Source organism: Peromyscus maniculatus, chromosome 1, assembly GCF_049852395.1.
Source record: "Peromyscus maniculatus bairdii isolate BWxNUB_F1_BW_parent chromosome 1, HU_Pman_BW_mat_3.1, whole genome shotgun sequence".
Classification (NCBI taxonomy): Eukaryota; Metazoa; Chordata; class Mammalia; order Rodentia; family Cricetidae; genus Peromyscus; species Peromyscus maniculatus.
In genome coordinates, this window is record NC_134852.1 from 188,158,524 (window position 1) to 188,186,504 (window position 27,981).

The 27,981-nt window shown below is 41.1% G+C and overlaps 1 protein-coding gene across 4 annotated transcripts in view; it reads right to left on the minus strand.

The window, feature by feature from the left end:
* Positions 1-1,112: 1,112 nt before the first annotated feature.
* Htr7 (5-hydroxytryptamine receptor 7) overlaps positions 1,113-27,981 on the minus strand; it is a 92,964-nt gene continuing 66,095 nt past the window's right edge. For 2 of the 4 annotated variants that reach the window (XM_076562693.1, XM_042262848.2), the window contains exons 2-3: positions 11,762-12,517; positions 6,729-6,849 (exon numbers count right to left, since the gene is read on the minus strand). In XM_076562693.1, the coding sequence (XP_076418808.1) occupies positions 6,744-6,849; positions 11,762-12,517 (862 nt within the window). In that variant the 3' untranslated portion in view covers positions 6,729-6,743. Of the gene's footprint in view, positions 2,764-6,728; positions 6,850-11,756; positions 12,518-27,981 lie in introns of those variants that run through there. The other 2 variants (XM_006989015.3, XM_016007409.3) reach the window with 2 other exon arrangements.

The window sequence follows — 27,981 nt, forward strand, 5'->3', positions numbered from 1 at the left end:
TAAAACTATATGAGAATATGATTATCAAATACATAAACAGGCTTCTCATGGACAAGACACCACGTAAGTGCTTGGAGACTTATGTCTGATGCAGCTTCCAAAAAGCCCAGGAAAACCCTGAGTACCATGTTTGATATTTACTGAATAAAGCTAAACAGAGAGGCAACAGTGACTCAGTGTCTCTTACAAGCACTTCACTTCCCAAGCATGGCTTCCCAGTGCTCAGCCTTGCCAGAAGATGACAGCTGATCCCCTAAAGTGAGAGATTAATCATCACTCATTCTTGCCCAAACAGTCATAAACTATAAGGACAATGTTTACCTCAATAACTTCTCTCAGTTCTTTGTTAAAACAAAAGCTGTGCCTTTGGCAGAGACAAGTTACATCATACAGGAAAGATTAATTATTGGACATTTCCTCCCTTTCGATTGCTGCCTTTTCCTTCCATTTGCCTGCCACGCATCTCAAGTGCAATGCACACAGGTAGCCCCTGCAGCTACAGTGAGGCAGAGTGTGACACTCAGGCATTAACATCAGGCGGGATAAAAAGTTAGTTTGAATAGTGAATTAAGCAAACACAAAGTCTGCATTAATGCCACTAACTAGCCATAAGGTACTGCCGTGTGCTGCAAGAAAGAAAACCATCTCAGCAACCTGTTACAGTGCTCTGTTCCTCACTGATGGCCTGATACATGGCTGCTGGGGTCCTGAGGACAAATTCCTCCCAAGTAAGGACTACTCCACTCCCGCCTTTGCCCTCTCAGCACTGACAATCCGGACTGGAGCAAGAGGCCAGTGTTCATCCAATCAACAAACAAACACTCTTTGATTTAAAACGTAAAGGCCACTAAGTGGATAAATTCCTACATTGAAATGTAATTTAGTACAAAACTCAATTATTTGTTAGGTTGTGTTGTTGTTGTTTTTAGACAGTGTCTCTAGATGTAAACTCAGACTTTCTTCAGACTCAAGGTCCTCCTGCCTCTGCTTCTTGTGTGTTAAGATTACAGGTGTGCACCAGCACTCCCAGCTACCTGTTAGGGTCTTAGCAAGCACAAGCACAGAGTATGCCCCCACCGTTCTTTGTAGAGTAACATGTATGACATCAGACCTTTTATTAAAAACAATTACTTTGGTTGCTTTATTACAGCTACAAATAACCTTTATTTGATGTAATGTAATAAAACATTTTCAAATTTAACAACATGTATCTGACATCATTGTTATTTAAATTATGAATATAAGTATATACGGTCACTCTAGCAAATCTGCGGCTCAGGAATTTGTACACACTTTGTCTGAAAGGACAATGCCTACCTCCCCTTCACAGGAAAGGGGCCCTTCCCTATGTCTCATAATAAACAACGTCAGTGACAGCTGGAAGAAGTCCATAATCATTGTTGGAACTCCTTGTATCCTGTGAGAGGACAGCCTTCTTAATTGTAGGAAAATAATATTCTCTTTCAGTTCTCTTTTTATTAAATAAAGGTTTGCATTCATTTCCCCCTTGTAGACATAGATACTCTTCTGATCTATTCCCTTCCATCTCCTTCACCCACACATAGTGTAGTGTTAAAGGATGCTATCCACAAAGGAACCCTTTCTGTCTCCTTACCTGTCCTTAATGTTGACCATTTTTATTGAAGGGAGGGGTTTAGAGGACAGAATTCATCAGGCACACATTTGATTTAAGATACAGAGAACACAGAGACAAATTCTCTACATGAAACAGAATGATGTTCTAGAGTCTTCACAGCAGGGGTCCAGGTGACCTCTGCTTCACACAGTCCAGTTGGATGAACATGTTTGCGCTGTCTCCAGAAGCACCGCACCCATTCATGGATATGCCATCGCCACACTCCTTCCTCGTGACACACAGTTATAGACCAGCCCTGTGGACTCCTTGCCCCCTTGTAGAAGATGATAGTAAACAACATGCCGAGAATCATGTTAATATACAATGCAGTTAGGTGGCACTCACTCTTCTCCGTTACCGTCCTCTCCCAGGAGCCTTCAGGAGTGTGAGTGCAAGGAAAAGCTTTATTCAGGTTTTCTGCCTCTCTCCATCCTGAGATCTGTTCCTGAGTTACACCACAATGATAAGGGTTTAACAGTGGACATACACTGGTAGGAAGTCACAGGGACCCTGCAGAAAAGCCAAAGTATTTGACAAAAGCTCTGGACAGACACTGCTCTGGGGAATCGCTTTGTATTAGCTGATGACAAGTTTTTGTTTTCTAACGTGGACATGCAATACATTCAACACTATGCTTACTGCAGTTTGCTTGGAAAGACACCCTTCTGTCAGACCACAGAATGTACTCTGCCTCATGAATGACTCCTGAAGAGTTACCACGAAGCCTAGACTGGAAGCATGGGAATTGTGCGTTAGGATTTTCCCCCACTCACGTGGATGTGGACTTGTGGAAAGCACCAGAAACTGCTTCCCTCCCGGAACCCAGCTCTGTTAGTGTGCTTACTGCCGGGATGGCTGTCTGAGACCGAGAACTATTTTCATTTAAACACAATATCACTGATCCACAGGGGAAAAAAGGGAGAGGTCGCCATCTCCCCCAAAATACACTTTGTACAACAGATCACCCCATTCCATTTCAGCCATGCCAAGAAGACAGAAGCCACATTCCATTTTGAAGTCTCAGCCAATGATTTCCTGGTTTCCACCTGCTTTGCACTGTTCATCTCCAATATTCCACTCTGGATCATGTATCATGAACTTTTTTTCTACAGTGGTCAGAGTTTTGTCTATAAAAGAGAGAGAGACAAGATAATTAGCCAGATCATAAGTGTGGATTTTCATATTTTGTGGTGGGTGGATTTTTTTATCTTTTTTATGGCAGTCAGTGATTTCAGTCATTGGTGATTTATAAGGTTTCACGAGCATCTCTAATGGGAAAGAAAATATAATGTGCCTCTTTTCATAAATGTCAAAAGTTCTGTAAGTTACCAAGCCCCTAGTAATATACTTGAGAATGAGCCCCCAAATATAATATAGATGTATCGAAAAATGGCTTTGCTTTCAAAAGAACTTAAAATCTTTGCAAAATAGTATAATCTTCTCCCTACTTGAAAATAATGACTGTTAAAAAAATAATGACAGTATGAAAATAGAGAGGGCAATATCAAGGTTGGAAAGATTTAAACAAGGGTGAGATGTGAAGAGGGGAGAAGAGATGTGGGAAGGCTAAGCCCAAACTAAAGATGTAAAAAAGCCATACAGAAAATCTATTTTGTAAGCCAATTAAAATACAATTTTAAAAAAGAGTTTGAAGAAAGGTACCCTGCATGTATGTAGACAGCTGCTCTGAAAAGCTGTAAGTTATTAAGTGAAAATCCCAGTGCCAGTGTAGGGTACACCCCTGGGAGGTTTGGGGTGGGGAAGCCAGAGAGGCACCAAAGCAATGCAGACTACTGCCATCTCCATGGTTACTTTCCAAGACTAGATGATAAGACTGTGCTGAAGATACCACATACTTTGGCTGAAATCAAACAGGAACTGACCTCAACAATTCCCCGTTGATGGCTAGCTTTCCTACTGCCAGAAGATACTACACAGTCTGCTGGTAAAGAAAAGTCATCAGCAGTCTTACCTAGTTATGAATCCTTCATTCTATAGTAACTACCTACCAAACAAGATGTGCCAACTGGTGATATGGTGGCATGATGTTTGTGGGGATAACCAATCCCCTTCTGGTAAGATTTTCACTATAGGAGGGAATTTATTCCTATAAACCTGATCAACTATGGCTTGGGAGGTCATAGGATCTAGCTATATTATTAATTTTTTTTTTTTTACTAAATGAACATAGTTTCAAACTGCCTTTTAAATAGTTATGTTACCCATAGGTTAGTACTACTGTCAGCCTGAGTCCGAAAAGCTTCTGTTTCAGAGGACAATGGTTAATGCAGACTCATAATCAGCCAAAGTGCTGGGAATAACTGACCACTGAATGATCAGCCCTATGTGACACACCTATCTCACTCTTGCCAAGCTCAGGGGACAGGGAAGAAGAGGAGAAAGGGAATATAAAAGCAGGAAGATGGGAGAAAGGGCTATGAAACCCGTCCTCTGGACATGGCATGGCTATTGCATTCATAAACTCATAGAAGGCTTAGTCACCTACACAAGGCTGGGTCCATTAACATCCCATCAGGAGTGGAGGGGGGAGCCTCATAAGGTTAAACAGTACCCGAGGGAGAAGTAGAGCCAGTGGAAATTTGCCCTTTCTCAAGTAACAATGTTCAATAAAGCAACACTAATTAGATGCAGTGGGTCTCTCACACGAAAAGACAAACATGAAAGTGGGGGGGGGGTTGGGACTTGAAAAGAAGAATGCATTTAGCTAAAGAGAGCTAAGAAAGAATAAGGGGCAATATGTTCAAAGTACAGAGCATATTCTCTGTCTCTCTGTCTCTGTCTCCTGTCTGTCTCTGTCTCTCTGTCTCTCTGTCTCTGTCTCTCTGTCTCTCTCTCTCTGTCTCTCTCTCTCTCTCTCTCTCTCACACACACACACACACACACACACACACACACACACACACACACAAAAAAAAATTGTGTTACTTCCACTGAGAATCTTCACCCACTTTAAACCTAGAAATATATATCCTAGTAACTGACCTACACAGAAATCAGAATCCTGTTTCCCTCCAGGCCTGTCTTCTAGACTCACAGAAGTGTCTTGGGCCATAAAGAAACTTCGGCCAACAACTGAGAAAGTATCCATTCTCCTAGTATAGAACCACACTCCCACAATGCCACATTTTCACAGCCCTTGACTTACCACATGAGCACTATATTTAGGAGATGGTCTAGGCAGTCATAGGCCCAGGACTATGTATGCTTCCAGTTTAGCCTCCCTGCCCCACTTACACTGTCCCTATATCTGAATCCATTTATCTCAAGTTCCCTTCTCTGTCCAGTCCTTCATATAAGTGTGACAATGACTGAATATCCCTGCTGATAAAATCCATTTCTCCATAAGACACAATCTCCGGCTTCGACTCTCAACTCAATAGTGCCTGAGAACAATTGCTGTATTTCAACTGACCATGGGTTGGAGCAGACACAGGAAATAAGCTGTGTCCTCAACTAACGAAGTTCTGGAGACAGTTCTATCCTGGGACCATTGGTTCTTCCAACCAGGTGGAAGGAACACAGCCAGCATCCTCTAACTCAGTTTTGCTCCCACCAGTTCCTAAACTCTACCCCAGGCTCCATCTCCAGTCCAGCACCATCTCCAGAGTCCATCTTTCTCTCACCACCCACCTGTTAGCCATGGTGATGATTTAAGGGTCCCAGGTCCCAGACTGCTCAGATACCATTAGCCTCTCTCCTATCGTCAATGCCATCTTCATATAGAACATATAGTCTCCCCAGGCAGAGACCTCACATCTACATTAGTTTTATAGCACACATTCCTACTGCTAATGGTATAGTCTCTCCTTCCATCATGCCCACTACAGCCTAGTATCACTCCTGTCAAAAACCCACCTGGTTCCCTGGGACAACCCCAACCTACTCAACTTCCTGATATCACTGAAGACATGTTCCAGGTCCCCTGATCACCTCCACCAACAGCTATCACTGGACTGGACTGTCCTTCAGCAACCCCTATCCTAAGCCCCCCATCTCTTCTTATTAAACCCTACTACCTTGATATCACTTCTTTCATGATTTTACCATGTAAATTATCTTCCTAAGAATACCCCCAAGTCTTATTTGAATTGTGTACTTTTCTGTACTGTTTGATTTTACATTGTGCTACCTGCATTTATTACCAACTGAGGAAAAACAGAAGCAAAAGCAAGTGGTAGAAGAGAGCAGGGCACGGGCTGGGGCTCGGTGGGTGAGTTTTAGCATGCGTGAGGCTTCTGACTTTGATCCTCAGCATTACATAAAACACTACATAGAACAACACCCTTCCTGATTTAAGATACTTCAAAGTTAAACTCTGGGGAACTGTAAAGCATGGAGCGAAGAAACCATTGTCATTACTAGTTGATTATTTAATGAAGGCAAATCACTGAACTTGAACTTCGGGCAATTAATGATGAAGAAAAGATCACTGTTCACTGCGAGGTATATGTCCAGAGAACAGCAAACTCTTTTTTTTTTTTTTTTTTTTTTTTTTGCTTCTGTCGCTAAGGCAGGGACCCATCACAGACACTCAGGGTTGCAGGGGCCTTGATGCTTCTTCCCAGTTTCCCCGGGATGTACTTTAGTTCGTTTCTTTAAAATTACCCCTTTCCACAAAGAAAGCATGCAATCAGGTTGAATTCCAAAGCTGCAGCCTAAAGCCTGGAGTGACAAATTGACAGAATTCATGGCAGAAACCCAAGGTTATTCTGCGATGAGTCACTGCCGAGAACTACTGCAATTGATGGGGATTCTAAGAGGCTCTTTGAAGATGAAGACAATACAATCACCAAGGAGAAGAGGGGAGACAGAAAAGAAGAGCTGCTTCAAAACAACTCCATGATATTCTTTTAGAGCAAAGTATTTTAGAAGCTGCCTTTCCATGCTATTCATAAATGATGCCCAAGAACAAGTCCTTGTGGCAAGATACTTAAAAGCAATCTGTGGCAGTTCAAGTCTCTGAGGGAAATCATCCAATTAAAGAGAAAGAAAGGAACCTTGCTCATGTCACGTTGTTACATTTTGTCATTGCCTTTATTTAAACATTTGAGAAATGGTGAAAAGATTAGAATTGATAGCAGTGAATTCAAATTACCCGTGCAACAGTATTCACAGCTTTTTTCCCTGTGTTCACTCCGTTACCCCAAGGGAAATTCTCCAGTGCCTGCTGGACTCCTGAAGCTTGGGTTAGGCTGATTAAGAAAGTGGGAAGAAATGGGTAAATATTTGGAAGTGACAACACACAGAGAAACAAGGAAACTGAAGTGTAGGAGAAAAAAAATAATGGAGTCAAGAAGGGCCAAACAAGAAGCAAAATAACATAGGCCTGAACCCAAGCAGCCAGATAGGAAGAAAAAGGCAGGAGAAGTTATAGGGAGTTTCTCAGAGTCCTTAGGGGTGGCCACCAGATGTGTGAGGGAGCTGGAAAAGTAGGAGTCTAAGATGATTTCTCCTTTGCTCTGAGCTGCGGATTGGATGTCTTTTGTCACTCTTCTAGAGACCACAGTGACAGATTACCATTCAGACTCAGTAAATTATAACCCCAAATATCATCCAACCTAATAATACCAAAGAACAAGTTAGCAAAACATGAGACTTACATATGTCTAGTCAAATCAATTAGCAGCTTTCTAATTAGTGTTTGCTTGAATGTAACTGTGGACCATGCAGGTTCTAACTCCAATATGTCTTTCATGGTCAAGTGTCACTGACCTCAACAGTACCTAAACCCACAGTGAGTGTGAACTTCCCAAGGTGAACACTGTTACACCATCCTCTTTCTACCCCAACCATGCCTGGTGCTGTATCTCAGGCACAGAAAGCCATCCAGTGTTTCTAGTAATACCAGAGAAGGGACTCTACATCCAGCCTCCACCTTCTGAGTCTTCCTAGACCATGTCTCTGAGCCAATGTCCTCTACTTTGATGGTTCTATCCCCTAGCTACAGAAAATATGGATGGCTTACTACCATCTACATCAGAGTTCCCAAGCTTCTTCCTTATAGGCTGGGTAAGTCTTTTCTGCAGGAGGCCCCTGTGTGCATTGTAAGATAGCTGGCAGCCTCCCTGACCTACACCTAGTAGATGACAGTTAACATTGAGGCACACTCCAGTAATAACAACCAAAAGTATCTCCAGACATTGTCAACCATCTGCAGGAGAAGAGGCAATGACTCCTCTGAGTTGAGAGTCGTGGCCTACACTTTAAGTCCAGAATCTTGGGACCAGCATAGATCATTAGTAACACTTTCTATGTCATTTCTACTCTGATCTCCAACTGTTTTCCCACTCCGGAAACTAGTCTAGGTCTCAGCTCTGGCTGGTCTGTCCTTTGCATTAACTCCTATATTGGTGGCTCTACATAAATGTCCCTTTTACCTGGAATGCCCCTCTGTTCACTGTTAATTATAAATGCTTTGACTAGCCTCAAAGATTCACCTTTCTTTCAGGAAGTCTTCTCTGATAGCATTCATGTAAGCACTAGCTAAGTCATGTTCTTCTCCGTTGACTGACACAGCTTTCTACCTGTGACTTTCATCATTACAAAACAAAGCTGGGTGTTCGTGTGCTGTTACAATGAAATACCATAAAGTGGTAGTTTCTGAGAATGTCCTTTACTGCTAGAGACTAGAAAGTCCATAACTGATGAGCCAGTAAATTTGGTATCTGTGAGGCTTTCTGTCTCCTTCATAGGCCAGTTCCCTCTGTTCCCTTTTATAAGGGCCCTCATGACCTAGTCACCTCGTAGAGTCCCCACCTTTTGATACTGCTGCCTTAGAGTCTGTATTTCAACATATAAATTTGTCAGGGGTGGCGGGGGACAAACATTCAGATCACAAAAGATTTTTCTGTACTTCTGTATGATCACAAAAGTATATGTTTCTGGACTCTATCTGGACTTCATCTGCATATACTTTCTGTGTAGAAATACATGCACAACAGCAAAAATGATGTCACATTTTATGTCTCTGCCACAGTGTGTGCAAGTTATAAAAAAAACTGAGAATGAATATTCTAACATTGGTGCTGACAGCAAAACTGCCTAGTATAGAGTTCAAACATGGCTGCTATATGAACTCCATACAATAGTTCTAACAGTAAATACATCCTAAAGTTGATGGATATTTTTAGGCCAACAATCTTAACTGATTTGCATATCCTACATGTTATAAATTCAAACTGAGAGAGATGTAATTAGGCCCAGTAATTCTCTCTTAAATCAAGGGACAACAAACTATTGCCTATGGACCAAATCCAGCTGGCCATCTCTTCTGTAAATTAAGTTTTGTTGGTATATACACCCATGTCCTCTTGTTTACTTAAGTGGATGACAGTAGCAAGGAGAGTTTTCAAAGGCTTAAAATACTATCATTTGGTCTCTTACCATGTAAGTCTGCTGACCCTTGTCTGGGACTAAGGGGAAACAACACCCAAGCCTCCACACTAGTTAAGGACAGACAGGCAAGCATCCTGTGCTTTATTTGAGCTGATTTATTTTTATAAAAGGTACAGTAGCATGAAACTAAAAGCACTTCTGAACACAGGCTTCCTGGGCTGAAATCCAACTCTATCAATCTTATCTGAAGGACTGTGGGGAAATGATTTAATCTCGCCAAGCTCTTGTTTTATCATCTTCAAAATGGAAATGGAGAAAACTAGCCCATTGTAAATTTTTGAAGTTTTAGTGGTATTATTCCCATAGAGTTCTCAGTGTAGTGGCTGACAATGAATGCTCAGTCAATGTGAGCTATTATTATTTCAAACAGGGAAAGCTGTTTATGTCACATTTTTTAAATTACTATTCTTATACCTGAATTACCTGTGAATTTATTAGATAAACTAATCAGGAAAATTATCCACAAGTCCTCAGAGGCCTGTAAATAGAGAGATGATCAGAACATCATCTGCATTCTAGTAGTTTGTACACTGGCTACTGAATGAGACTTCCTGCCCCCCACCCCTTACCCCCACCCACACCCACACCCCCATCTCACACTGGTGTCTGCCCTCCACACCATTTCCAAAGACTTTCCTCAAACACATTCCTCATTGTGTTACTCCTAAGAAATAAAACGAACACACTTTCCTCTTTATGGCCAAACAAACCTGGTGCCAAGCAAAATAACCTGACAACTTGTCCCAAAAAATAGCTGTTTCCAGGGCATACAGAAGTACACCAACTAAAATAGGTTACTCACCAAATCCTTCACTTTCCCATACTCATTAATCCAAAGCTATTTTATCAAGAAATCTACAGCTGTCTTCGGTTCACCTTCACACTTCCCAGTCCACACCCTAGAACTCCTATCAATGGCTTGGCTTAATTGCCTATATTTGAGAAATGACTAGGATTCTGTCCAGATGGGACCCTCCCACCCATTCAGCATGTCTAACAAACTCAGCTCACTTAGAGTAAGGACAGCATCCTAGCTGCCTTCTTAGTAAGCTGGTGTCTGCTGTTCCAAGCTCTACCATTCAGTAGCTCTTCACTACCTCAGACTGAATTCATCTAACAAGTAGAATGATGGGACGATTAAGGGCACCTGCACTGGGATGATTCATTCCACATTATCTATGCGATCATAAGTCAATTATCCTGTATCAATTACCCTAAGCCACAAGTTCATTCCCTGAGAACTGGGTAGCAGGGCAGATACTGCCGTTGGTATTCTACACCTGTCTAGCACTGGCATAGATGATGCAAACAGGAATCTAAAATGTAGCTCCTTCTCTAAGAATTTCACAGTCGGGGGGGGGGGGGGCAAATACTCAATTCAGTGGGATCATCTAGATTTGAAAAGTCCTAGGGGTTGCTTATAAGGAGTGTTCTAGAACCTGATGTCACATGCTAATTTTTTAATGAAGCCTTTTGTATTGTGAACGATTTCATATGTACAACAGAGTATACACAACAGAAGTAGAAATGAACACTGTGATGCCAGCCCCAGCCCAAGAACCAGAAGAGCTATACTCTAACAATTTCCCATTCTAAGACAAACACACTCTAGTATTTAGAAGACTTGTGGGCCTAGGATTGAGGTTATGTGGGACCTAGACTTAGCTGGGTCATTAGTGAAGAACATGTCACTTGCCTAGGGAAGCTGACAGAGAAGGTCCCTCTGAGGGAAAGCCCTCAAGCTTCTCTGCTCTGTTCTTTCCTATTCCCATTCCTCAGTGCACAGGAACATCTCAGCCACCAGAACCTTCTATGATCTCATCCCAAAATTCTTTTCTCACTCAGTGGTCAAATCTCCTTTATGTAACTTTTTCTTTTAAAAAAAAAAAAAAAGTCTTCATTTTACCTGTTGGCCACCCTGCTATCTTGCCTCTCACCTCTGTAACAACGCCAAATTTGTTAATATGTGAGTGACTTGTGAAACTCCCAAGTCCTTATCACCATTAGCCCTTTGTAGCACATTTTCAGATCTCAACTCCCATTGAGTGTCCCAGACAACATCAAAACTTGGTCAACTCCAGCAGGAATCGGTTCTTGGATACCAAGACAGGAAGCACTTCGTGACAGCTCAGTGGCTACTAGTGCTCTGTCCCAACTTGCCATCTCCTGTATGGATTCAGTTCCATACCAGAAAAATCAAAGGAGGCATTTCTTCCTCAAAAGAGGCATTTCCCTGGGAACTATGAGATCACCAAATATGTTTTGCCACATGAAAGTACAAAAGCAATTAAGATGGTAATATCCTAGGAATTCAGATCCAAGGACAGACATAACTGAAATGTTCTTTATGATGAAGGAAATGGAGAATACCACCTTGTATGCCACCAGTCATATAAAATGAAATTCATCAGAAAACCGGTCTCCTCTGCCCTTTCAAATACCTACCTACCATGGGTTTTTTATTGTTGTGGTTTGGTTTGGTTTGGTTGGTTGGTTGTTTTGGTTTTGGTTTTTTGTTTTGTTTTGTTTTGTTTGTTTGTTTGTTTGTTTGTTTTACCTCAATGTGAGTGAGTAAGAGTATTCTGAATTCACACCTGATGTCTGGTAGGGAATATGCTAGCCACTGACTGGGGGCGCTTTCCCCAACATTCAAGAAACCGCATGAAAGGGGTTGGGGCACAAAAGGATGGTAGTGATAAATGACCTTACAGCACAAACTCGACTTTCTCGGGCCTCTCAGCCAGTTTCAGGGCCTCGTGCATGCCTGCCGCAGAGAGCTTCCGGTTGATATTCCGGTATTGGCACTGGAGCAGGCTGCGGTAGGTGGTCCTCAGGTCCCGGTTGAAGAAGGCATATATAAAAGGGTTAATGAGAGAGTTTGCATAGCCCAGCCACAGACATGTCCTCTCCACCCAAAGCGGAATGCAGCTGCAGGCGGTGCCACAGATAAAGGGCCTTGCTGTGGACAAGAGGAAAAATGGCAGCCAGCACACTGTGAAAGCTCCCACAATGATCCCCAAGGTGGTGGCTGCTTTCTGTTCCCTCTTGAAGATGGAGATGTTTTTCCTTTCATGTTTGAGCAGTCTCGAAAGGTTTGCACACTCTTCCACCTCCTTCTGGAGCTTCACCACACCGTTCAGGGAGATGACACTCTCCGGCTGCACACGTGGGAAGCCTGGGAACTTGTGTTTGGCCGCGCTCTTCCTGGCGGCCTTGTAAATCTGATAGTACATGAACAGCATGACCGACATGGGGATATAAAATGCCACGGCGGTGGAGTAGATCGTGTAGCCAAAATCCTGGCTGATCAAGCACACTTTGTCATCGTTCACATTCTGAGCCCATCCGAAGAGCGGAGGTAAGGTGATGGAGGCCGAGAGAAGCCAGACCGACAGGATCATTTTGGCCATGCACTTCCCATTCTGCCTCACCGGGTATGTGAGGGGTCTTGTGATCCCAAGGTACCTAGCGGAGAGATGGAAAGATAAGAACTGAATACAATCATCACTGGCCACGAAGTGCTGGCCGCCCAATAGGACCATTATTTCCATTTTGCAGAAAGGTAAATGGGGGCTTTCACACCTTACCTGTTTTATTCCCGGCCATGCAGTCAGACAGAGGAAATGCCAAGTTTCAAATGCCCTTTGGTAAAGTTAGCCAATGGTTTACTTACACCTTGTAGATCCTGACGACCAGTGCAGCCAAGGAGGTAAATGTGAAATGCCTGCACTTTCCCATGACCATCACCATTAAAACCAGCCAGGGTTAAGGCAGTCCTCCTCATGTGCAAACGTTGTGGCACATCTTCACAGCCTGGTGAAGGTCTGTCACCCTGATATTATACGCCCCCTCGTCTCCACAGTCTTAATTCTGGCCAGCTTTTCATTCCTTCTACTGTCCCCTTTGCAGCAGAGCAGAGGTTTGTCCGTATGATCAGAGATTTGTGAGGCATTGGAGGACTCTCAGAATTTGAAAATGGAATCAGGAGTGGAAAGTGATTATTTTGTTATTGCCATAAAATTCTCACCAAACAGCACCATGAGAGGAACATTCTTTGAAATTAAAAGAGGCTTGCTCTGTGCTCCAGTTCTGAGATGGACCACAAGAAAGGGGACAGTCCTCATGAAGAATAGGCGAATGCAGTGTCATCCCTGTGTGTGCTTCTAGAGAGATAATGAATAGGTCTGCATTTCTTTTATAGAAATTTACAATGCCAAAGGCACAAGGCAGACACACAAAAACATAAATGGTGAGATGTCTGACTAAAGGCTTAATATTTGTAAATGTTTGGAATTATTCTCTATATGTTTAATGGTCTTGATTCTGATGGGTCTGTGCTCCCATTATGAGTATGGAAGATCCACTATTAAAGCCTGAAAAGAAGGATTTCCAGCTTTCCAACCAACAGCTCTTTTTCTGAAAGTTCTCAATCTGCTAACACCACTGATGCTTAAGTTATCTCACAGAACTTCAAAATCATGATCTTTTTTTATGAAAATTAGTATTTCTACATCATTTACAAAACAGAGATACAGTAAAAATGAACAAGTCAGATTTGTTTACTCACCATGAATATCTATTTCTTCATTCCTTCAACAAGTATGAGCATTTCTAAAATTGGCTCTAAGGTCTCCAGACACTAAAGTTGTTCAAATCCCTTATGTAAATATCACATAACCTACTTACACACACACACACACACACACACACACACACACACACACACACACACACACACACTCCTTGACTTAAATCATGTCTAGATGAATTATAACATTTAGTCAGATAATAAACACTGTGTAGATAGTTGCCATAGTATATTGGGAATCCTGGCAAGAAGGTGAGTCTGTACTTGTTCAGGACAGATACAATTAATCACTTGGCATGCAATCTGTGGCTGACTGCATCTACTGATGGAGAAATCACAATACAAAGGGTTGACCACATCAATTGAGCTGTTTCTATATGCCAGGCGCTGTCTTCAATGTTGAGTATATAGCAATAAATCAAACAGATAAAGTGTTTTGAAAGCAGCACCAAATGCAATTATGAAGAGCAGACGGAAGGGCTGTAGCCACAGTAAGTAAAAAGGGATTTTTCCGTGCCTTCCAGGGACTTGCAGAGTTTCTTCATTTCACAGGTTTTGCCTTCCAAGTTCATAGTAAGAAATATCTGCAGACATGGGCTTATCAACTTAAGTTAGAACCATGTTTGAGCTCCCAAAGGGATAAAAAAGACAAAGAATGTTTTCCTAAGAAATCAAGAATAACGACAGAGTGGATAAATCAATAGGTATTCATCTGAAAGCTTCATCCTTACTGGCTAGCTTTCATAGTGTTGGAAGGTATTATGCACACTACCAGAGAGGGGAAATAATCATCAGTCATACCCATCTGTGAACTTTAAATAATTATATTAAAGACCAGCCTGGAAAAAACATGTGGTGTGACATGAATGTCATGGGAGTAACCAACCACCTTCTGATTGTATTTAATTCCAGCTCCACAAGTTAAAACTCATACCTGGCATAATTATTAGGGCCAGGAACCTGTGGCTAGACAGACCATAGGCCTTAACAGAGAGTCTACTACTATTAGTCTGCTAAATGGCCTAGTATTAAACTGACTCCTAATGATTTATCCTCATACCCATGGATTAGTGCATCTCTCAGCCCTCATCAAAGAAACTTCTTTCTAAAGTAGACGATGATTGACATAGAGACCCAACACCAGCCAGGGTTCAGGGAACCAAAGACTGAATGCTCAGCCATAAATGGGACATCTATTTCACATTCTTTCCTCTCAAGGATCAGGGATCATTACAGAAGAGGAACCAGAAAGATTTGAAGAGCAATTGGTAGTAGATAACACAAGGAAACAGTGTCTTCTGGAATTGGAAGAGTGTTGCACATGAAGGATGTTACACATATGAGCTCACAGCAGTTGTAACAACATGCACAAGATCTGGAGTTCCAGCCAGGCAAATTCCCACTATGGAGGTGGGAAGGTGTTCACATAGCCTCACCCTTAGCTAAAGAGCTATTGGAAACTGACAACCGCTGAGAGAAGGAGAATCAGTTTTCTAAGTATATCTACATAGCAGATCAACCATGACCCAGAGGAAGGCCACATATACAAAAATACATAGGCAGCACAAGTCAGACTCTATGGGTTAAATATAATAGGGGCACAATGTTGAGTGGGTGGGGAAATGGGTAGACCTGGAAGAAGTTGGGTAACGGGGTGAATATGGTCAAAATACAATGTATGAAGTTCTTACAGAACTAATTTAAAAAGAAAAGGTAAGTACAGTGGAGGAGGAAGCTATGCCCCTTGTGAGAGTCAAGCAGAGTAAGGAGACGTGACAGGAGACTGGGTACAACCTTCAGAAGCATGGCCCCAGTGATCGAGTTCCTCCAATGAGATCCTACCCCCTGAAGTTTCAAGAACTTCTTGAAATAGTGCCACCACCTTGGGGATAAGCACTCGACACATGAGCCTGTGGGGGACATTTCATATTCAAACTGTAACGATGTTTATCTGGAATTGGACTTTAAGTGGGCCTCCTGTGTAGTCTCCTCTCTTCTGTGGTGGTCAACCAAGGATGACAGACACGCTGTGTCACAACTGATTGTATTGTTGCTCCTTGCCAGCACATCCTGTCTAATTTAACACTTTAGGACTGTAGTTACCAAACAGTTCCTGAGCGGTTTTATGGGAAAGGGGTATTTTTTTGAAAATCTATTTCATATATTCCTATTCCCATTATTCTTTTATGTAGTTATATACATGTGTACTTACCTATGAGATAGTCTCTGTAGAAATGTTTCTGGTTCTAGTTTGTTTCTGAATTTAGATTACAAAACTATACAATAGTTGTAAAGGAAAATTGTAATAAAATACTTCACTCTGGGGAAAAAAACTAGAGGAATAAATGCAGAGAAGAAAGGAAAAAGGAAAATGAACCAGAAAGAACAAATCAGGGTGAAGGAAAATATAAAGGAAAAGGAAATATGAGATAGAATTTGTTTTACGTAGAATCATCTCAGCTGCAAGCTGCAGAAACAAATACCTAGAAATATTTTTAAATAAAAGTGATCCCCCCCAAAAAAAAGACCTTGGCACTGATGGGAGGCTCATGATTAAGCTTATCTTGCCATAAGGATGAATGCCGTTGCTCTTCTAAATGTATATATGGACCTAGCTTTAGCTTAACCAATCAGTACATTCCAAAAGCCAAGGTTCATCAAGAGCTAGACAACTGAGGGTAGTTCACATGGTTCCCCAGGTGACCACCAGGTGGCACTGACAGACCACCTTACACCTACCTAGGGGTGAGGGGTTTGAGTTGCCTAAAACAGGTGTAAATTCCAAGGAGACAGAATCGCTCAAGATAAGAAGTTATGTTTTATTTGGATGGCTGCAAAAAAAAAAAAAAGTTAGCAGTCCCTGAATTCACAAATTCTTAACCATCTACTTAAAGGCAATTCAAGTGTACCTCTGTGTTCTTCATATGCCCCTGCTGGAACAAGGAACTATGCCTCAAGCTCAATTGAAAATCCAGCCTTTCTCCTATCTCCATAAACAATACAGAATTCACAAATATTTGTCATCAGAGATTAAACAATGGAGTACTAAGTGATATCTCAGAACACTAGACAATCTCATAAGAGCCCCTGCCCATACACTAGTTAGCACACTTAACTAACATATTTCAGGAGTGGGAGCCAGACCATAGTTAGTCTGCCCTCAGAGTACTGTTGTGGAATAGTCTTTTTGTGCACTGTGAAGGTGTGTGACTCAGATTGGTTTAATGAAGAGCTGAACAACCAATAGCTAGGCAGGATTTGGGGGGCAGAGAGGATGTTGAGAAAAGGGGGAGACACCAGGAGATGCAGAGCAAGCAGCATGGGCATTGTAAAGTAAAGGTAACCAGGCCATGTACAAAAATGTAAATTTAAAAATATGGGTTAATTTAAGTTATAAGAGCTAGTTAGAAACAAGCCTAAGCTATCGGCCAAGCTTTCATAATTAATAATAAGTCTTCATGTCATGATTTGGGAGCTGGCTGGTGGGACAGAAAAAGACTAGCCACAGTGTACAATGTTCCATAAACATTGTCATGCTTTGACTGTATTCTCTTAAGTTCTTAAGTCACACCCTACAATAAAGAGGACCCCTGGCCAGATCCCATTTAATGAGACTTTAGAAAGTTAAAATCAACTGAAAGATAACATACACACTGCTAAGTGTTCCCTAAAGTTTCTGGATATAAAATAAATAAACAAAACCAATAGCTTATGTTTGGATAACTTAAATATAAATGTTATGAAGGAGATTAAGCTCTTTAACAACCGAAGACCTTAAATATTACTAAAAGGCTTTAAAAATGGTCAAGACTTACATGAAGAAACTTAAAATGTTATTGACGTACTTAAAAGGACACTTAAATTCATGGAGAAAAATACTTTTTGTCTTTAATAAGAATATCTAGTACTATGAAAGTGCCAATTTTCCTTTAATATTTATGATCCTTATAAATATCATACAGCCCCAATTGAACAACATTCCAGAACTTCTGTTAGGTTGGCTGATTTCACAGCTTGAGTCAATGTGTAAAAATGGGCACATATAAAAAAAATTTAAAAATGGGCACATAATCTAAAAAGAAATAATAAAGTGATAGTTATCTCACTGAAGCCAGTATAAAAGTCACAGAGATAATTTTTTTCTTATGAAAGAGGAGCACAGGTGAAGTGCTGAGCTCTGGCTCGATGATGGGATTCTTGTTTAGCATGCACAAGGCCCTGAACTCAATTCCCAACACCACAGAAACTATAAACTACAACACAGTACATCCCATGAGTCACTACTTCTTGGACTTTGTGGCTAAGAGTAGGTGTGATATGTCACATAAATTGGTTCAACTATATGGGAGGATAATGTACAATGAGCCATTTTAAATCAGTTACAAAAGGTTAATAGCCATGCATTCTGACAACTTACTGACAAGCAGGGTTAAAACAACCCTTACTTCTCCTCTTTCACCTTATTAAATATAAATCCCAGATGGATCAAATATTATCATGTCAAGAAATTAAACTTTAAGACTACAATGAGAAAATATAGGGATTCCTTCAATACTGTGTGATGGAGTACTCCTACCTACAAGACAAAATATTGGACTATAAATAATACATTTATAACTTTTTACTTTTTATTTAAAATATTAATAATAATAATGACTGGAGAGATGACTCAGAAACTAAGAGCACTTGCTGCTCTTGCAGAGGACCCAAATTTGGTTCCTAACACTCATATCAGGTGGCACACAACCACCTCTAACCCACCTCCAGGGGATACCATGCCCTCTTCTGGCCTTCCTGGGCACCTCATACACAGACACAATACAGACACACATCACACAAATATAAATAAATAAAAATAAACTTCGAAAAATTAACAAATGGCATTTATTTAAATTTTAAAATCACTACAGAAACAATTAAAATCAAATAACAAACATTTCCCAGCAGCTCTAACACTTGCTACAGGCCCAGGGGACAGACCAGTCTTGAACCCATGTTAGCACAGCTCTCAGACCTCACCAGAGGAGTTTCTTTGTGCAGTGGACAGCAATTAACACATAACTAGTCAAGGCACAGAAATAAGTGACCAGAGAGTCATAGCGACAAATGGGACATCTATATCATACCCTCCCCAAAGCTAAGGGACCATCATGGAAGAGGAGATGGATAGGTTATAAGAGCCTGAAGTCAGGAAGAACCAGAACAAACCAGTGCATTCTGGACATGTGGGAACCACTACTTGTGAGGTCACAACAGCTCTTTTTACAAGCACAAGACCTGAATAAGATCAAGTCAGTCAACATTCAAGCATGGAGTAGGAAGGAGTTCATGAGCCCCCACCCCTAACTGGAGAGCTATGGATAGCTAATGGTTTCTGGGGAAGGGAAAGCCAGTTTTCTTTCTTTCTTTTTTTTTCTTTTTTCTTTCCTTTTCTTTCTTTTTTTTTCTCTTTGGTTTTTTTGAGACAGGGTTTCTCAATGTAGTTTTGGTGGCTGTCCTAGATCTTACTTTGTAGACAAGGCTGGCCTTGAACTCACAGAGATCCACCTGCCTCTGTCTCCCGAGTGCTGAGATTAAAGGCATGAACCACCACTGCCCAGTGCCAGTTTTCTTTAATGATATAGGTCCTGGCATGTTGACCATGTTCCAGTAGATGATGGTCCTATACTCAGAAGAATATGAACAGCACAGATTGGAGTTGGTGGGTTATTAAATAATTTTAAGTGGACAAGAAGTTTGAGGATAGGGAGATGGGGATTGTCTCAGTTAGTATTTTCATTGCTGTGAAGAGACACCATGACCAAGGCAGCTCTTATAAAGGAAACATTTAATTGAAGCAGCTTGCTTACAGTTTCAGGGGTTCAGTCCATTATCATCATGATGGGGAGCATGGTGGCATGCAGGCAGACACAGTACTAGAGAAGTAGCTGATTGTTGTATATCTTGTAGGCAACAGGAAGTCAGCTGAGACACTCAGCTGTATCCTGAGCATAGGAAACCTCAAAGCCTGCCCACAGTGACATACTTCCTCCAACAAGGCCATACCCACTCCAACAAAACCACACCTCCTAATAGTGCCACTCCCTATGAAATTATTACTTTCAAACCACCACAGGGATCAATATAGGAGGAGTTAAAGGGAGAAGTTGAGGATGAATAAAATCAAAATACAGTGTGAAATTCTCACAGAAATAAAAGCAGTTTTAAAAATAAATAACAGTCAAGAAAAAGAAAACTGGGATTCAAATGGAGATACCTCACTGTTCTTAGAACTCTTACTGGTGAACAAAAAGACAATCATTCCGATAAAATTATTCAAGTAACTGACCAAAGAAGAAAATACTAGTGGCCAATAAACACAAATACGCAAAGCTTTACTTATAATCAAAGAGAAGCAAATTTTGACATATGGCATATATTCTGACCACTCACAAGATAAAAGACAAAATCCATCTGGAAAACTGGGGAAGGAGGGACCGCATTACTCTGCTACAAGAGAGGACTGAGGTGGAAAACTGGAGGACAGTTTGTCAACTGACATGCATCATTGTCTGCCCTTTGCCTCAGAAACCAGACTTTGAGAATTTGTCTTGAGATGGCTGTGCAAAACCAAAATGACTAATTTACAAAGACGTTAACAAAAGACAGAGGGTGGGGGAGGCACCATTTAACCCTTTGACAAGAGATGTGATAAATCACAGTGTGTCTCATTCACCGAATGTGATGTCATCAGTGATCCAGAGGCATTGTTCACATCCGTATTGAATGACATGGAAACACAAAAGAAGAGTATATAGAAAACAGCATCAGATTATTATATTATACATTAGCTTAGCTTCGTATACATTTAGGTCTATGTTTTACATTATATTTACATGCATATATAATGATATGTCCACAAGAATGCACAGCAAACTGTCAATTGGAATTTGATCTGAGATGTACATATTTTAATGGTTTTAAATTTTTCTTTACAGTGTTCACTCTTAAAGGTTTTTAAAAGTGAGCATATAAAAAGGCTGTTTTTTCACTTTAAGAACAAAATAAAATATTTAAGAGGATTCTAACATTCCTGAATTACCTGAAGGATTCTAACAGAGACAATCAAGCACATAAAATCCTTTAAAAGTGGATAATTAAATCTTATATTGTTTTATTTGATTAGCATGTCAAAAGTGTTTTATTACATTCACAGATTTGCACAATGGAACTCACGAGTATTTAAAATCCTATAATTAACTATATAAAGTAATATTGCTATTCAGGGAAGTACTATTCAAATTATACATTCATTCTCCCCAAACCTTGTATGGGATAAATTTTACCTTCAACATGGAGAATAAAAAAATTATGGAAAAAAATAGAGTAATTCTGAATATTCCTTAATTATACAAGTTAATATTTATCACGCTAACATTTAATTAGAAATCAGAGCCCTTATGAAGCCTTCATAAATGAACTTTAAAATACATACAAATGTTAAAATACAGTACATCTTGGAGACAAAGATGCCAAAGTAATATATAATTGAGAAATGTAAGCAACTCACATTGGGGGTCTGACTGAAGTAGGAGATTAAAGGGAAGAGGATTAAGGAGCTATAATCCACATGGAGAGGGATTGGAAACAAGCTAACTCTGCTGCTTGCCTCCTGTTGTAGCTGTATAGAAATGTAGATAATGGTCCTTAATTCAACAACTTCTCCTGAGTTTCAATGTGGCAGAATTTTATCAAGGGGTAAAACAAATGGATGGAATTATTCTAAAATACAGTGGTTCTTAAGAGTACTCAGCTGAAAGAAGAAAGTTCACACACTCAGAAAGTCTCTTCCACAGACTTCCTCCCTCATGGGAAGAAAACTCCAAGCATGTAGAGGTCCCCCAAACTGGTCAACATCATGAGCAGCTTCTGAAACACGGGATTCTAAAATCGCCTTTGTCTTCCCAGGTTTGGAGGCCCAGGAACATCTGTGTACTTGCAGTTAACTATATATATGGTGTCTTCACTGCAGACCCCGCCGGGTGTCTTCTTCTGTCAGTTTACAGGTACTTTACCTCTATTTCCTATGTTCCATCTCAGCTTCCAGTGTGGCCTGATGAAACCACAGTGAACCATGTTTCTAGTCTCACATCTTTCGCTCTGTCCGAGGACTGAGCTAAATGAGATAGTCTTAGCTTTTATGTCTTACTCAAGTTAGAGAGGCATTGGGTATGTAATAGACAACAAGGTTTTAGAAACCTTTCTGCTGCCATTCATACTAAGAGATAAAAGAGACACATTTATGCTTATAAATTAAAATTAGTATGTATATATGACATGAAATTGAAATAAAATTCTCCAAAAATATCTATTATAATTACTCTCTCTTCTCTTCTGTTCCACATTATACTATTTCAGACCTCTTAGTGTATAATTGTGTGTGTGTGTGTCTATGTGTGGCTGTGTGTCTCTGTGTGAGTGTGTGACTGTGTCTGTGTGTGTGACTGTGTGTGTATCTGAGTCTCTGTGTGTGTGTCTGTGTCTGTGTGTGTTACTGTATGTGTGTGTGTCTCTGTGTGTGGTGTGTGTCTGTGTCTCTGTGTGTGGTGTGTGTCTGTGTGTGTGTCTATGTCTCTGTGCGTGGTCTCTCTCTCTCTCTCTCTCTCTCTCTCTCTCTGTGTGTGTGTGTGTATACACATGTGTGCACATGTGTGAATGTGCAGGTGGAAGCCACGGGTTGACTTCAGGTGACTCTGATGATTCTCCACCTTATCCTCTTGAGACAGGCTCTCTCACTGAACCTGGCATTCACCAAATGGCTAGATGTGCTGGCCAGCAAAACCCCAGGAATCCGCCTCTCTCAGCCTTGTCGGCACTAGGGTGATAGACTTGCAATCATGCCTGACTTCATTACATGGGTGCTGGAGATCAGGCACTCATGTATACACTCCAGATCTGTACACACTCCATCTGTGGCATCTCCCCAACCTGTTTCAGACATTTAAACGCTGATTCTTTCTCTTCCATTTGCAGTGCTTGGGATCAAATTGAGAGTCTTGTGCATGAGAGCAAGTGAGCTACATCTACCACTGAGCTATATCCTCAGCTCTTAAATGCTGATCTTAATGCTCAAAATTGACCTCATAAGCCAATAACAAAATGACACAAATTTGGAAAAGTAATAGTGTTTTATAAATAAACACATAAAACAACCATAAGACAATCTTGCCCATCGAGTGGCCAAGTTCTTCTGCTTGCTGGGGCTGGAAACTGGCCCCCTTGTTCAAATACATTTTCACCAGTTTTCTGTTTTCAATGGTTTCCTTCACTGATTAAACTTTTTTTGGGGGGAGGGGGGAGGTTTCGTGACAGGGTTTCCCTGTGTGTGTAGCTTTGAGCCTTTCCTGGAACTCACCCTGTAACCCAGGCTGGCCTCAAACTCACAGAGATCTGCCCGCCTGCCTCTGCCTCCTGATTGTTGGAATTAAAGGCATACGCTGCCACCACCCGGCTTGCTCAAACTTTTTAATTCCTTCCTACAAGTTGGATGGGGTATTTTCCTGGGGTCCCCAATCCTATTATTCTATTTAGCACCAGGCCTTTCTTTAAACTTTTTATTTCATACTGGGCTTAGCTCCATTCCACTTCCTGGTGCTCCTTTTCTCCTCAATCTGTACATTTTGTATTTTTCCTTGCTCAGCTTGCTCTTTTTTTGTTATAGATTTATAGCATAGGCACTAATAACCAAGCAACACAGTCAATCCTAGGCTGTCTTGGAATCTCCTCTGCCAAATCTATTAATCCATAACTCTTCAGTTTAGCCCCAGGCAGATTTTATGAACAAGAGCAGAAAGCAGCCACGTTCTTTGCCAAAATATCAAAAGAACAGTCTCTAGATCACTTACTAATATCCTTCTCTGAAACCTCTTGGACTAGGTCATCACAGTTCAAATCACCCTCGGCACTGCTGTCTTCCATGCTTCTACTAGGATGGCCCATTAAGCCCCACCCAAAGCATTCAACTGCTTTCCTTAATCATAGCCCCCAAGTCCACATTTCTCCGAACAAAAGTATGGTCAGGCCTATCACAGCAATAAATACCCTGCTCCCTGGGACCAACTTCTTCCTTAGTCAGTGTTCTGTTGCTGTGAACAGACACCATGACCATGGCAACTCTTATAAAAGAAAGCATTCAAATGGGGCTTGCTTACACTTCAGAGGTTTGGTCCATTGACATCATGGCAGGGAGCATGTAGACAGACATCATGGTACTGGAGATCCCATCCAGCAGAAAGAGATCTACTTCCAGATCCCAGGCAGCAGAAAGGGAGTAGCACAGGCCCTGGCTTGGGGTTTTGAAAACTCAAAGCCCACCCCCAGTGCCGCTCCATGTGGGCCAAGCATTCAAACACAGGAGTCTACGGGGCCATTGCTCATCACACCACCACAGGTGCTAAGCACACTAGCCTGCTAGCCGCCTGTGCTGCCTGAGTGTTCATGTCTGTGTGTGTCCATGTTCTGGCCAAGTGCTTAGAGCTGGGTGCGAATTCAGAGGCGTCCATTGACCAAGGCTGGGGTATCTAGTATATGTGTGGACATCCCTTTGGATGCCTATATATGTACAAGTGTGAGTGAACAGGTGCACACACAAGCTTGGCCCTGGATGTCCAGGCATATGTATCTCTGGGAATTTGCATAAAGGCATGGGCATGACACAGAGACACAGAGACAGAGATAGAGAGTGTCTCTGCAAGGATTTCCATTGTCCTAAGACCGAGTGCATGTATACTCCAAGTGCCCATAAATACGTATGTGTACACAAATGAATTCGTCCACAAGCCTGTGGTTAGGTGTTTGTACACATATACCTCATGTGAATGCATGCATATATGGAAGTGATCAGGTATGTACATGAATCTAGCCCTTAATATCTGAGAAAAAAAAAGATATCTTGCCCATCAAAAGAATTAAAGATAATGATGATGATGATTAAATCCATAATGTTCTGAGCCACTTGATGCAGTAACTTTGAAAACTCTTGGTGGGCCTGATCTGATTATGCCACCAATAAAACTTAATAGTTTACATTATATGATCCAGCAATTCTTCCGAATAAAAAATGACACTTATCAAAACTATCAAATGCATGTACAAGAATGTTCACAGAAGCACAATCAGCAACAGCCCCAAATTAAGCCATGGTATTCTCCAAGACTGAAGTGAGCACAGTTCCACGAATCCCACAGAGCTAGAGATGCAGCATGCTGACAGGATGGGAGTCTCCAAAATGGTGAGAACGAGCCATCTACAGCTTGACCATCAGTGTTTGCCCCCTATAAACAATGCTGAGCTATAGCAGCCCGAAACAAAAGAAAACACACACTTTAAAAGTAAGCAAAACTAGTCTAAGCTGACATAAACAGACTAGTGATTAACTGGTGGAAAGGGGTTATGAATGCATAAGAGTTAGATAAAAATTGGGGTCATTATCTAGGACTAGCACATACATATGTTCGCTTTTTAAAAGTTAAACAGGCTGTTCAGCTATGATGTATGCAATGCTCTCAATGCATGTAAATAATCTTATTTTTAATTAAAAGTGATTCTAAAAAAATACACTAACCCTACCATTTGACATTAACTTAAAGCCATTTCACCCCTGTTTCCAAGTTGCAATTATGATTTGGAGCAGTAAAAACTCTAAATTTATTCCTGAAGTACCAATGTTGAGGAAGAGAAGCAGGAAGAAGAAAGAAAAAAAAGTGACAAATCCAACCAAGTATGGAAATAGAATAACAAAGCCCTTCTGTCTGAGAAAATAAACTATTATAGAACAAAAAGTAAGAGCTTCTCCTTATGGAGATCCTCAGACTAAATTAAAGCAAAGCAAATCACTCAGCTCTACAAACACTTTTAAAATTTATACATGGCATTAGCTTACTGTTAATGCGTAACACATTGCCACTATTTAATGACTTAAACATTGCCAGAGCATCTGACAGTCCTGAAAGGCTCTAGGCAGAGGTCAGCTGAGTCCTCTACCCAGGGTCTCACCAGGCTCAATCATGTTGGCCGGGACTGAAGTACTGCAAGGCTCAGTGTCCTCCACCAAGTACACGTAATTGCTGACAGTTCACCGCCTTGCAGCTGTAGAACTCATGAAATACACATCTCCAAGGCCATGTGAGAACTCTGAATCTCCCCGGCCTTTAGATCTTCCCTGAAAGGTACTCATCTGGTTAGATCACGTCCACCAACATTCGAGGAGAAGGAACTGCACCAAGAATGTGGGCTGTGGAAGGAGAAAATTGAACTTTACCCCGTATGATAATGGAAGCAAAGGGTACAGTTTTCTATTGATGGACTTAAACCAAAAGCTACTTGCTACCTTCTCAATAAGAGACAAGGATTCCAACTGTACTTTATGTGAGGAAGTTATTTTTTGCTATATTTTTTAGTCAATTTTATATTTCTCTTTATGTATGTGAAAGCTATCAAAAGAATTTAGGTCACTGAAGAAAGTCATGAGAATGAATAGTAGTACAGAAGATTAATAGAGACCCCTGAATTATGTTAATCATTTCAATTGCATTATTGCTTACAATAAACTGAATTTTCTTCCCATCTCAAAAACTTGGCCTTTTATTCCTCAGAGGAAACAAAATTGGAAAGTCAAAACATTTACAACAAATAACAAAACAGATGAGTGGCTGGAACTTTGCTTAGGAGCAGAAGGATTGAGGGAAGAAAACAGTTCTGGGTTATGACAGCAGGATTCCTGACCCCACCTCATCCATAGAAATGGTACTGTTAAAAAGAAGTGAGTGACACAGGAACTCACCAACCTTAGACCGACAGCTGTGGAACCTGCATGGGACCAGACTAGACCCTCTGCATAAGGGAGACACTTTTGTAACTGGGTCTTGTTTGAGGGGCCCCTGGCAGTGTGATCAGGATCTATCCCTGGTACATGAGCTGGCTTTCTGGATCCTATTACCTATGATCAGACACCTTGCTCACCCTTGATGCAGGGGGAAAGGGCTTGGCCTGCCTCAACTGAATGTACCAGGCTTTGCTGTGCCCCCCATGGGAAGACTTACCCTTTTGAGGGAGGGGATGGGGGGTGGATCAGAGGGGGAGCGGGAGGAGAGATGAGAGGGAGATCTGTAGTTGATATATAAAATGAATTTAAAAAAAAAACTTTAAAAAGAAGTGGGTGAATCAATTCCTTAAAAATTAGTTAATAGGGCCAGGTGGTGGCAGCTCACACACCTTTAATCCCAGCACTCGGGAGGCAGAGGCAGGCGGATCTCTGTGAGTTCAAGGCCAGCCTGGGCTACAGAGTGAGTTCCAGGAAAGGCACAAAACTACACAGAGAAACTCTGTCTCAAAAAAAAATTTTTTTTAGTTAATAGGATTATTAGCAAGGTAGCAAGGTGGCTACAGAAGTCTGGTGACCTGAATTTAAGTTGTCCTCTAGCCTCCACTCACACTATGATGGTCTCATATCCTCCCTCCTCTCTTTCCTTCCTTTCCCCTCTCCCTTCTTCCATATCTCCCTCACTCCCTCATCTCCCCTCTCTCTTTCCATATTTTTGTCTAAAAAATATTTAAGTATTTAAAGAGTATTTACAGAGAATCAAACTGAGGCATGAGAAGTCAGCAAACAGAAAGAAGAGAAACAGATGAGAAACAGAAGTCCTGACATATTTCAGCAGAGTTGAGGACAGCCACCAGCACTCATCTCTCAGGACTGAACAAGGAGATATGTCGAGTTCCAGGAAACAGACACATCTGGCTAATGGAATATGTGCTGGGCCAGGACATTTAATGAAAGCACAGAATAAGGGTTTTGCTTGCAGTGAACCCCACTCCCTTCTCCCAGCCCTACTCAGGCTTCAGAAAGTACATGCAATAAATACTGGCTGAAATGAACAGAAATAAATGATATTAAACAAGGAAGAGTATCAATAAGCATTCAACCACTCTATGTAGGAAAAAAACACTAAGTAAAAGTAATAACTACATAAGGAATGAGCAAAATATCCAAAAGAATTCTTACAGCAAAGACTTCTGTCACAATACAATCTGGTACAATAATCACAACAATAAAAGGAACCAGTTAAGAGTATGTATGAGACTCCAGAAGCATCGATTCAAAAGGAAAACACACTTTGGAACAGAAGTAAGTCCTTTGCACAGTAAGGAACCTTAGCAAGCACCTGTAATCACCAGAACAGAGGCATAAATATTTTGAAAGGGCAAAATGAGATGGGAAAAGAAATTGTTGAGTTTGGGAAATAAATTGAGGCCAAAACAACACAGTGCAGGTCTAATGATGAGTTAGAAGCAGCCAAGCTAG